Genomic DNA, 12204 nt, shown 5'->3' on the forward strand with positions numbered 1-12204 from the left:
ATGGTTGATAAAGAGGATGGCAAAGAAAATGTGAAATTAAGCACAGGGATTTGCAAAAACTTCACTGAAAAAATGTCTGTATGGAGCATCTTCAGCTGAATATTATTTAAAAAGTTGCATTCATTGTGCAAGGCTGTAATGTTTAGATCAACCCCGAAGGAATGGTATGATGCCTTACAATGTTGCAAAAATCTTCACCCACTGATCTCTCTGAAGATCTGCCGTGGAATCCATAGCTGTATATAGCCTTAAGCCTAGAGATGTCAGAGACTGTGATGACAACAGAAATAGGAGTGGGAATTGCCTATCTTCACTTATTTGTCCCATATCTGGAATTGAAACCAATTCATCAAATGTATTTGGAATTTGCTTTGTTGATCATTCCACAAATGAGATATACAAATGTGTAATTGATGACTACCCCCCCCCATTTGCAGTTTGTTTCCTCTGCATTGAGATGAATGGTGTGGAATCACTTAATTAATTAATTAATTATGTAAAATTTAACCATAGCAGACAGTGGGGCAAAAATGTAGCTTTCATGAAGGTGAACTGCAGCAGAACAGAAACAACACTGCATACAGCAAATATAGAACAGAACAGAACAGAACAGAACAGAAATCTATGCCTTTTCACATCTCTAGTCAAGCATACATATTGGTGTTTTAAAATGTCACTGGGAAGAATATTTTCCATTCCTTAGACTGTTTTCTCATTCACCCTTTCTAGATAAATTTGTCGCAAGTGCTCTTCAGCACCTGCAGTTTGTAAGAGGCTTGTGGCAGATCATTGGGCCACAGGAGATTCTGTTTGAAGGCGGAGGTCAGCTGTGTAAAAACAATTGTGTAGAAAGGTGGTAGAAATATCTAGGGCAGCTGGGAGGTCTAGCTGGAATTACTGCCAAACTGTGTCCTGTTTCACAATAATTGTGTTTCTTGGCCTGTCAGACTGCATAGTGTGGCTCGTATGTATTAGCTGGATCTCTTTTTAAAAAGAAATAAAACCCAAGTGGTTTTATCTTGCTATGTTGCTAGAAATGAGGTCAGTGAATTCCTTGAGATTTGAAGCCTTGTGATAAAATTCTATTTATTCTTCTGGACAGTTGTGTGAAACACAAACCCACTCATTTGCAGTCTCCATTGAAGCTTCAGCATCAATATGCTAAAGGGTTATTTAATTATTTCAGGCTTGACTACACCCCCCCTTTATTTTCTGTGTAAATGTCATTGCATGCCTTTTGCAGTGTCCATTGGGGTATCTAATAGTAAAATTTCTCAAAATCATGATAAAACATGTCTTGATAAACAATGGCTTATCATGACAGGAATAAGCTGAGGTAGGCCTCAGACTTGCCCTCTTCCGGCACAAACATGAGGAGGACTACAGAAACTATATTCTCTTTTTTTTATTTATCCACAGCTTTTCATTTTGTTGGAATGTAGAAAAACTGCAGTCCGTCTGAACTATGGTTTGTTAAAACAAGCCAACTTCAAACCACAGTTTAAGAAGTTCACTTGTTTCGACAGACCACAGTTAAGGTAAACTGTGGTTAATAAAAAATGTGGAGTGTATGATGGGATAGTGGGGCTTACCTGATCTCCCAGGAAAGCGATAGAAACCTTCCGCTGTGAGGCCTTGGAAATACATAACTCTTTTCATAGATCACCCTTCCCCAACCTGGTGCTTGAGGAGGAGATAAGCAATGACAGCCTGGGTAGGAGACAACACTGACAAAAACTTGCCTATCTCATAAAGGAACAATTGGTGCATCAGCTCCCAAATAGTTCACACCAACCTGGTATGCTCAATATGTTTTTGGACTGCAACTCCCATCATCCCTAAATATTGGCCATTGTGTATGGGACTGATGGGAGTTGTAGTCCAAAACATCTCGAGGGTACCAGGTTGGGGCAGACTGATGCACAGACAATACCCTTTTTTCTGATTCCCTTGTGAGATAGGCAAGACAGTGGTGATAACCCACCCACAGTTTCCATTGCATCTTTCTCTCCCCCCATCATAGTGACAGCATCAGGAGCTGCCACCACTCCATGGGTAATAAGTAGATCCTTTAAAAAATATGTGTGTGTGTCATAGTTAAACTTAAGCATTGCACTTTCACAGTGACATCTTTCATGCCACATAAGGGGAATTCTTGTGGGGCAACTTAGCTGTCACTTGTTAGTGAAAGGATGGCAGGATGGATGTGTCTTGCCTGTGTAGCATAGTTGATTTAAAACATGAATGCATGGATATTTTAAGTTCTACTCTCAAATAATAACCTGAGAAAAAGCACATTCCTTATTCAGCGTCTCATAGGCATCCCGGAGCTGAGTTTTCTTTCCCAATGCCAGCTCTATGAAATTATCCATGGCATTGCAAGACAGCTTGAATTCTTTTGTTCTTATATAGCTTCAGATGCATCAAATGGATTCTGCTGCTCAAAAGAGACCATGCAAAAATACTGTCATGGGCCAAAGCGTCCTGCGAACTGCAGCTTGTTAAGGATGCTGAGAGTTGTTGGGAGATCCCCACTACCCTCACAGAGCTACAGTTCCCAGAGTTCCCTGGGAAGAAAGATTAACTGTTAAAGCACTCTGGGAATTGCAGCTCTGCGAGAGGAATAGGGGTCTCTTAACAACTCACAGCATCCTTAACAAACTACAGCTCCCAAGTTTCTTTGCTGGAAGCCATGGCTGTTTATTTAAAAAGTGTTATTCTACTGTTTTCAATGTATATTGAACATGAGGCTTTGGTTGGAGACAATCGTTCTTCCCTCTAGAGCCAGCCCAAGACATTTTGCTGCCTGAGGTGAAGGACAAAATGGCTCCAGGGCCGGCCCACCCATAAGACAAGGTGAGACAAGGTGACAAGATCTGCAGTGAATCCCGATGTAGATCCTTATTCCCCCTTTGTTTCCTGGTGTCAATCTTCACACCTTCCCTTCTTCCCTCATGGGGAAGCGGTGCCATTTTGTGGGTCACCTCAGGTGCCAGAATGTCTTGGGCTGGTCCTGGGTGGCTCTCTCCTACTATTCCATGTTCATACCTCAACTGGACTAGCAGTAGAATCTTACTTCAACAATGGTAACCGTATAGCATCTTCCACCACACCTGAGGGCAGCAGGTTACCTTTAAAAAAAATAAAATCCTTTATTGAAATTCATAGATTTCATACAGTATCTTAAATCCACACGTACAAAGAAAAAAATAACCTTACATAAATTTACAGTTAAATATTAAATTACTCTTTCCACATATTTTCTAACTAAACTAAGATAAAATAAGGGCAGCAGGTTACCTTAGTGGGGGGAGGGCAGGCTGAGTCATGTGGTACACAGAGCTCTGCCTTCTTTTGATATATACCCATTTATATTTCGGGTTTTATCAAAGTGGTTTACAACCTGCCTTAAAGCATTAAATGCAACATTACAGAATATCAAAATAAAATGCTAGAAAGGAATGTCAAGTATGAAACACACATTTAAACCAGCATAATTAACAGGAAAGCAAAATGTTCTCTTACAAATAAGAATCAAATACAAAAATACCACAAAGCTCCACATATACAGCATTATTGGCAACTAAACAAAATACAGTGGTACCTCGGGTTACATACGCTTCAGGTTACAGACTCCGCTAACCCAGAAATAGTGCTTCAGGTTAAGACCTTTGCTTCAGGATGAGAACAGAAATCGTTCTCCAGCAGCGCGGCGGCAGCAGGAGGCCCCATTAGCTAAAGTGGTGCTTCAGGTTAAGAACAGTTTCAGGTTAAGAACAGACCTCTGGAATGAATTAAGTACTTAACCCGAGGTACCACTGTAACTGATATGGAAGCTGCGATCTCACTTCCCTCTCCCGCTAAGTAATATCTCCCAAATTTGTCCTTAGCAGTCTTCCACATAACATACCTCACTCTCAAGCCTTCCCACCAGAAAATGTTGGTTTGTCTAACTACACATATAAAACAGTAATCTGAGAGTATCGAACACTATTCACTAGCGACTAGAAGATCCATAAAACTATTAAGTCGTATACTTACAGCCATGCCACGCCATACTGGAACCCTCCCCCTGAGAATAAAGTTTTGTTTTTATGGGCTGATGCTTTTATTTTGTACTGTGAGCAAATTCTTTAAAACACACAAAAAAGAACAACCATAGAGGCAAGTCTCAAGAGCCTTATAACTGTGAAAAGCTGTGTCCGTACATATAAAGTAACTGATTACAGCCTTGGGTATTCTTTATTGCTTCTTGCAGGACACCCTAAACAAAGGTCACCTGTTCCAAGGAATGGATTTTCCACCAAGCCTGACTTGCAAACTCGAGAGGCTGAGCGGCAGCTCATCCAGCAAATGAAGGAGAAGTGTGATGAACAGGCCAGGAAATTCAGCTGCATCCAGGAGGAACTTAAGAGAACCGGCTGCGGCTTTGATGTCTTTGTTATCACAACACAGCATTTCTTTCAGAAAGTAAGGTTTCTTTTTTGCTATCCACGTTCCAAATGTTCTTGGTGGTACCTAAACCCATGCAATATTATTTCCCTCTTTTCCAGTGGCTTCTGGTTATCGTAGGTGGTAGAGGCGTGTCATGTTGATCCTGATGCAAAACCTTTGTCAGAGGGGGGAAATTGTGAAGATAGTGTTTAAACAAGGAACAATATTGAGCAGGGCAACCTCAGCCATTGCCATCCATCTTGCACCAGGATTGCAGTCTTCAGTACAAGGGAGGTACATGCCACAGTGTCAACAATTTGTGTGGAAATGACGGCGCTTAATGGTTACCTTGTTTGAAGCAGGAGAAAATGCAAGATGGTAGCTGTGTGTTGGCAGCTGTGTCTGCAGCCTTTGTTGCTTTGCATTAGGAATGCTAGAGCCCAAGATTACCAGCGAAGGAGAAACATGTGTCCCCTATACAGAGGAGAGAAACAGATTTGGAGAGCGTGCAAGGGAGTGGGGGGGCGGGGGGGAGCTGGGGGGAGTCCCATTGTGCTAGCGGGAGTCATTGCACTGGTTCTGCTAGTGTAGCAGCTTCATTTAATCTGCCCAATGTTCTTGACAATGCCACATCTGGGATAGTAGAACACCATCTCCCTTTTATGATTGTGCACTTAAGACTGTTATATTGCAACGCTTACATGTTATATAGACATGTAGATGAGTCCTCCCCATTCTCATGCCCGCTGGATGTTTTGGACTACAACTCCCATCTGCCTCAGGCAGCATGGCCAGTTTTCAGTCATAATGGGATTTGTAGTCCAAAACATCTGGACTGCAATATAGAACAATTGCCTTTAATACTCCTGGGTGAGAAGTGCTGCCCTGGGTTTTTCTAATGGAGATGATTCACATGTTACACAATTCCGATAGGTAGAAACGAAATGTGAGTCATCTCCATTAGAAGAAACCTAGGGCAGCAGTTCTGACCTGGGAGTATATGGAAAGAGTTTTGCTTTAGTGCATGCGTTTTTGAGACTCAAAAACTGAAAGCAAGAAAAAGACTGTAAACCAGCCTTTCTCAACATGTGGGTCCCCAGATGTTGTTGAACTACAACTCCCATCACCCCTAGCTAGCAAGGCCAGAGGGATGATGGGAGTTGTAGGCCAACAACATCTGGAGACCCTCAGGTTGAGAACTGCTGCAACGTTTTACAGTATTTCTATAAGCAGGCCAAAAAAAAAGAAAAGCCAGACAACTTTATCGGTCAATGGGCAGTCTAGAACTTAAATAAATAATTAAATTTTCAGGCAGGTTCAATGAATTCAGGTAAGAATAGTATCTAATCTGTCCCATGCAGGTGCAGATAACTTGAAAGCACTGAGATGGTAGATATCCAGATCCCAGTTTGGGTTATTGAGGACGGGGAGGACCACATCAACAAGCTGTAGGGCAGGTGTGGAACCTTTGTTGCTCTGGTTGCTGCTGAACTACAGCTCCCATCATCCTTGGCCATTGACTATTCTTTATGGGATTGATGGGAGTTGTAGTTCAGCAACATCTGGAAGGCCAAATGTTCCCCACACTTGCTCTAAGGCCAGGTAAGATGGGACAGAAGCCAGCAACGGGCTTGGGTTTCCCCAGAGCTACTTCCTACCATGGAACTGGGACTTAAATGTTTTATCTAAAAAACACCAGAATGGCTCGGCTCATTCTGGCTACACGTAGTCTTTGAACCACACACACATCAGTGATGTACTGTGCTAAAAGGGAATGAGATCAGTCAAGTAAACAAATGTTCCATAGCTGGATCCCCATACAAAGCAGAAGAATTAGGGTGGTGCATATTATAGTCTTAATTTGCCGCTTCCTTTAGAATCCATTTATAAGCAGCATGCCAACTTTATTGTTTGCATTTGATTTATAGCAGTGATGTAAGTACTTCAAGAGAGGAAAGCAGAGGAAATGGCTGTGAAACGAAACAAAGAGCTAAAATTCAGAGTGATCTATATGTGCAAATTCCTTGGCCAGCCACTTAACAAATTCTACAAACGGGGATCTTGCTATTATCTTGTGCATTGAAACTGGGGAGAAATGAAAGCAGTGGTTTGGCACAGGCAGTCAGTCACTTATACAGTGAGTGATTACCACGCTCATGGACTGATGTCTGTTAATTAGTTATTAATTAGCGAACTAATGAGCAAGGGTCAAACTTTGACCTTGGATAGGCATTTGTAGCAACTATTGACATATTGTTGGGAACATCGCACTTGACTGCTTTGTGCGCTGGCCTTGGTGCTGAAGATGCTGGCTCTGGGTGACGGTTGTCTCCCAAGCATTAAAATGAATTGGTCATTTCATGTAGCAAGACACTGGGAAATCTCTAATATCAGTTACTGCCAACCTAGGGCAAGTTACACCAGTCAAATAATCAATGAAGAAATACTCTGGCCCAATTTCAAGCAACAAAATTAAATCTGAAACTCTGTGTTACAAGGGGCAATAGTGACATCTGCTGGGGAAATAACATAAAATAGCATGATAGGTAAAGCAGAGGGTGGTTCCTACATTGGTTCTAAGAGAATAATTTGGTTGCTTTTAACTGGTTGGTTTTAACAAGAGTTGAATGAAAGGAAACTTTCAAGCTTCACAGGACTTTCTTTATTTCAAAATGAAAGGTAAGATCCACTGGATTCAAAATTTCAATTCTGGTTATTGTTGCAGGTTTTTGCTTCCACTATACAGAACACTTTGCAACTTTTAATATCGTTCAAATGTCATTGCCATCACCTGTGAGTGTGCACAGGACAGTGCTTGGAAAGTTCATTTTAAAAAGGAGTTCTTGTTTACCACCTCTATAAAGGAACTAATTCCGTTCCAGTTCAATTCATAATTCATTCACATAGTCCAAGGTTTTTTGTGTTTTTTTCAGGATTCAGAATTTTGCAAACTGCTCTGTCAAAATAAACAATCTACCTAAGAAGACTACTAAAACATCAAAACACACACAGAATGTTGTGAATATACATAACTAACACATATTTAAAGCTCTGGTAGCTAGGGAGTATCTTGAAACAGCAAAAAATGAACCATCTGAGTTTTGCACTTAAAAATGGAGGTTATACATCCAAAAGAAATACAGATACTAATAAGACTGCAACTTGATTATTAATATATTTTCTCTCCAATAATAGATCTTGCCTGAACAAGACAAAATATTTTCTAACACATTTCTAGCTGTATTGTCATGTGCACTAATTACCTTGAAAGAGACTGGTGGTGCAGCTAAGGGTTGGAGGCCAGAACCTCACAGCCCTGAAAGAAGCTCAGTATGAATATGGTTGAACAATAAAGCATTACATCTATTGTTCTGCCTTAGAGCATGACACTATGAATCCATGTGTGTTTTGCCTCTCAAGAGCCCAAGGGCTTGATTTGGAAAACCAGGAGCAGATACAGAAGCTAAAGGCTTATCCACACTTACCGTACCTTTCCTCCATCCTTTCCTGGCATGGCCTGCAATTTAAAGCTGGGTGTCTGAGTGCCCCCCTTTTTTTGCCCCACAAAAACCTATTCTTTAATGTTCAGTGTCTCCTCTGATTCAGCTTTAAATATTGGGTTTTCGTGGGGGAAGTTTGGGGGAGGAGACACTCAGACGCAGAGTGGTAGAGCATGGACCTCAGCCTACAAAGAATGAGAAACAAGGTAAGTGTGGATAAGCTTGACAATTACCCTACAACTTTGCCTGGTTAAGTATTGGTGCCCTCTTCAGGTGCAACAGGGGAAGGAATACGTAGAATTTGCCCTTGTGTTTGGCAGGCAAAGAAAAACCTCTGGACTGGCCAGGTGAAATTGCTAGCACTTGGACCTCCTGCCTTGGCCTTATCAGAAGAGCAAAACCTGTTGTTGTTTAGTCGTTTAGTCATGTCCGACTCTTCGTGACCCCATGGACCAGAGCACGCCAGGCACTCCTGTCTTCCACTGCCTCCGGCAGTTTGGTCAAACTCATGCTGGTAGCTTCAAGAACACCATCCAACCATCTCATCCTCTGTTGTCCCCTTCTCCTTGTGCCCTCAATCTTTCCCAGCATCAGGGTCTTTTCCAGGGAGTCTTCTCTTCTCATGAGGTGGCCAAAGTATTGGAGTCTCAGCTTCAGGATCTGTCCTTCCAGTGAGCACTCAGGGCTGATTTCCTTCAGAATGGAGAGGTTTGATCTTCTTGCAGTCCATGGGACTCTCAAGAGTCTCCTCCAGCACCATAATTCAAAAGCATCAATTATTTGGCCATCAGCCTTCTTTATGGTCCAGCTCTCACTTCCATACATACTGGCCTTCAAACTCCTTCTTCATGGTTCTTAGGTTTCCATCTTCTCCCTTTGCCTCCAGGCCAAATTCAGAAATGGCTGCCCACAGAGTCCTGATCCAGTCCTGACACTGGCATACATTTAGGCATGCAATCTGAATGTATGGAAATGTCAGAATATCATACAAACACACACACTTTAATTATGGGGTTAGCAGTATGCTCTGAAAGCAGAAGTGTCATGCTTAGTATGTGTTAAGTGTGTGTGAATATATTTCCTTTTCTCACCAGCATCCTACCATCCAGGTCCTTATTGTGTCCAATTTCAGTCCTGGACTTTTCCACGCAGGTAAGGACACATATGACCTGACTGTAAATTTCTGGATTTTTGAAATCCAGCAAGTATAGATTTGACCTGTAGGCTTCTCCTGCTGTGTACAGGCAGTTGCTGCTGCTGGCATAGCAGGCATTAAAGAAGAGGCATGGATTCAGTTCAAAGACAGGCTGGAATCATAGACTTAGGCTCGTTTACATGTGTATACTTGGGGCTTGGAAACAGACGGGAATCTGAAAATATTGCACCCTTTTACCATCACAGAATGCAAAATGGGTCCGCAAGGAAGATGGAAGAGAGCTAACACACCCTAAGCCATACAATGTCTATGTCACAGCATCCTTTTTTTCTCCTCCACCTCTCTGAACACCTGGTGGTCAGTTCCAAATTGGAGATAATTACCCCTTAATTAGCACTGATTACATTTTTACCTTTTCAGCTTGCAAGCTCTGGAAGCTGCTAACTTGTCCAATTAGACTGAACAGAGGCACCCCCCTGCTGGCTGAGAGCAAGGACACACACACACACACACACACACACACACACACACACACACTTTTTGCAAAGCAATTTACTTGCTGATTCATTCCAAATATGGCGGGTGGATATTCAGTTACATTGCAACCATAGACTAGTTTGGGACAAAATGTAGATGGGAACCTACTGGGAAATCTCTGGGTGATTTGCAGTAGATTGACAAGGACTCCTTACCTTTGTCCCTGGTGAGTGGCAATTATGGCCTGGCATGGACACCTGGTTTCCTGCACATCCAATACATGGCTTTTCCCCCTGTCTGATGTACAACTGTTCAATAATAGCAACAAAAAAATTACTTACCCCACCTAAATCAGGCTGCTTCAATGGGGAAAAAAACTGGCCAGGAATGGATTTTTGTGTGATAGGACTGTAAGCTCAGTTCTGGGGGTGGAAATCCTGGGTTCAGACTGCACTCAGAGGCACTCTGTTCATTAATGTGTAGATGACAGGGACCTGCTATCATAAAGATTGAGTAAACATTGGTCAGCCAATAGTTTGCAGTGCACAATCATTATCACACACATGTAACATCTGGAGACTTTTCTTGCCTTCCTTTGTTTTTCTAGAATTGGGGACTGAAAAACAATGTGCCTGCGGCAAATATTATTTCCTTTAATTAGGTTTTTTTGTCAATAAATAATTACATAACTGACATCCCAAAACATCAGCTTAAAACCATTAAAGTAAATTATTGCAGAAATGGTGCTATTCAGCCTGGCCCTTTATTTATGGAAAGCTGATTTTTTGTTTGTCTCTTGGGTTCAGGATGAAACACAATGCTTTTTTAAAAAACAAGTAATCTGATGGTGCTATTCACAAATGCTCTGCTAAAATATATTGTTGCAGTATAGATTGCCTGACTGTCTTGGCAGTTTTTAAGCCATAATAAGCAGCTTTCTGTTTTCAGGAGATGCAGTTAGAATATAAAATAGTTTAACTTCATTGAAATGTATGTGAATGCCATGTTTTAAATTTAAAGTTATGTGTTCCTTTTAAACTTGTGTGGCTGCATCAATAACAAAATAACAAAAAACAAAACCACCAATCCTCTGCATTGATGTACAGTGGTACCTCGGGTTAAGAACTTTGCTTCAGGATGAGAACAGAAATCGTGCTCCGGCAGCACAGCAGCAGCAGGAGGCCCCATTAGCTAAAGTGGTGCTTCAGGTTAAGAACAGTTTCAGGTTAAGAATGGACCTCCAGAATGAATTAAGTACTTAACCCGAGGTACCACTGTAAATCCAGTTTGGTAGCAATTATTTCATAGAATCCTAGAGCTGGAAGGGACCACAGGGTCATCTAGTCCAACCCCCTGCAATGCAGGAATCTTTGGCCCAATGTGGGGCTTGAACCCACAACCTTGAGATTAAGAGTCTCATGCTCTACCAACTCACACAGGAGAGATAGGGTGTGTCTATGTGGGAGGAGTCTTGCCTTTCATTTCCAAAATGAACTACATCTTGAACTGAAGCTCAATAAAAATGCAGAAGTTTTCAGTCACTATAAATGCATCACTCCATGATTGTATCTTCCCTGACAGAAAATGAGAGGTTATCCACACAAACCCTTTGATTGGTTTCTTTCTGCACTGCAGATAACGTCATTTAGTGTTATGTGAAACATCATTACTTACTGTCCTATTTCCCTTTGCAGTTTACTCCTCCGAAATAACATTAGCATGCTTAATTAAATTACAGGGAGAAGGGAATTGGAGGTTGCCTGCTTTGCAATTTGATTATGGTCTGACATTGTAGCTCTAGTCATGTTAGGCACGACACAGCGGCTATTCTGATAACCTGCTGATGGAACACTCTGGATGGAAAAAGTCTAAACGTAAGCTAGGGACAACATAGATCAGTTACAAACAAAGGTTGAGTGGTCTAGGGTTGGTGTGTGTGTCAAAGACCTGTTACTCTTTAAGTAGCAGCGTCCCTGCCTCTAGAGTCCAAGAGCCACCCCAAGCAGCATGAAAGGCGAGCTTGTTAGTCACTGATAATAATAATTCTCATTTTTTGTGCTGATTGCAGCCAATCTGAGTGAAAGGAGATGAGGACTGGGTCCCAGGGTCACTCTCATTGCAGCTGCCCCTCTCTGATTGTCACCAGTTAATGTGTCCAGTGGGTTTCAAGAGTATTTAAGCCTAATTTCCTCTACATTAAGGGCATGATTTAGTCAGGAATGAATGGAAGACTTCGTATTCCAGTTTTTATTTTTTCCAGTTCATACTGAGTTGAGAGAGGAACAAAATGGCTGTGTTCACCATCTCTGCCCCCTTTTTATTTCTCACTCTCCTATGTGTCTCACAGCGGCCTTACAGTGAGTGACAGCTAGTCCATTAAGGCAAATGGGGCAGTGTCCCAGCCACGTCAGCCAATCCCACCTGCCTGCCTGTCTACTCACAAGCAGCCCAGGAGGTGGCACTCCTTATCAGCCGCCTCCTCCTTCGTCACAGTGTTTCCCTGTCAGCAAGAGGGAAGATGGGGACAAAACCAGAATCAGGACTCTGCTTGCTATTGACTATGGTGGCACCTGCTGTCGCTCCTCCTGCCTTCTGCCCTACCAATCCTTATGGCCACAGCTGCAGGGGGGAAAATGA

At 42.1% G+C, this 12204-nt stretch overlaps 1 protein-coding gene across 2 annotated transcripts in view; it reads left to right on the forward strand.

The window, feature by feature from the left end:
- Nucleotides 1-12204, forward strand: part of MTUS2 (microtubule associated scaffold protein 2) — a 217993-nt gene that overhangs the window by 164375 nt on the left and 41414 nt on the right. For both annotated transcript variants that reach the window (XM_053385964.1, XM_053385965.1), the window contains one exon: nucleotides 4259-4470. In XM_053385964.1, coding sequence (XP_053241939.1) covers nucleotides 4259-4470 — 212 coding nt within the window. The remainder of the gene's footprint in view (nucleotides 1-4258; nucleotides 4471-12204) is intronic.

The sequence above is a fragment of the Podarcis raffonei genome, chromosome 4 (assembly GCF_027172205.1).
Source record: "Podarcis raffonei isolate rPodRaf1 chromosome 4, rPodRaf1.pri, whole genome shotgun sequence".
Classification (NCBI taxonomy): domain Eukaryota; kingdom Metazoa; phylum Chordata; class Lepidosauria; order Squamata; family Lacertidae; genus Podarcis; species Podarcis raffonei.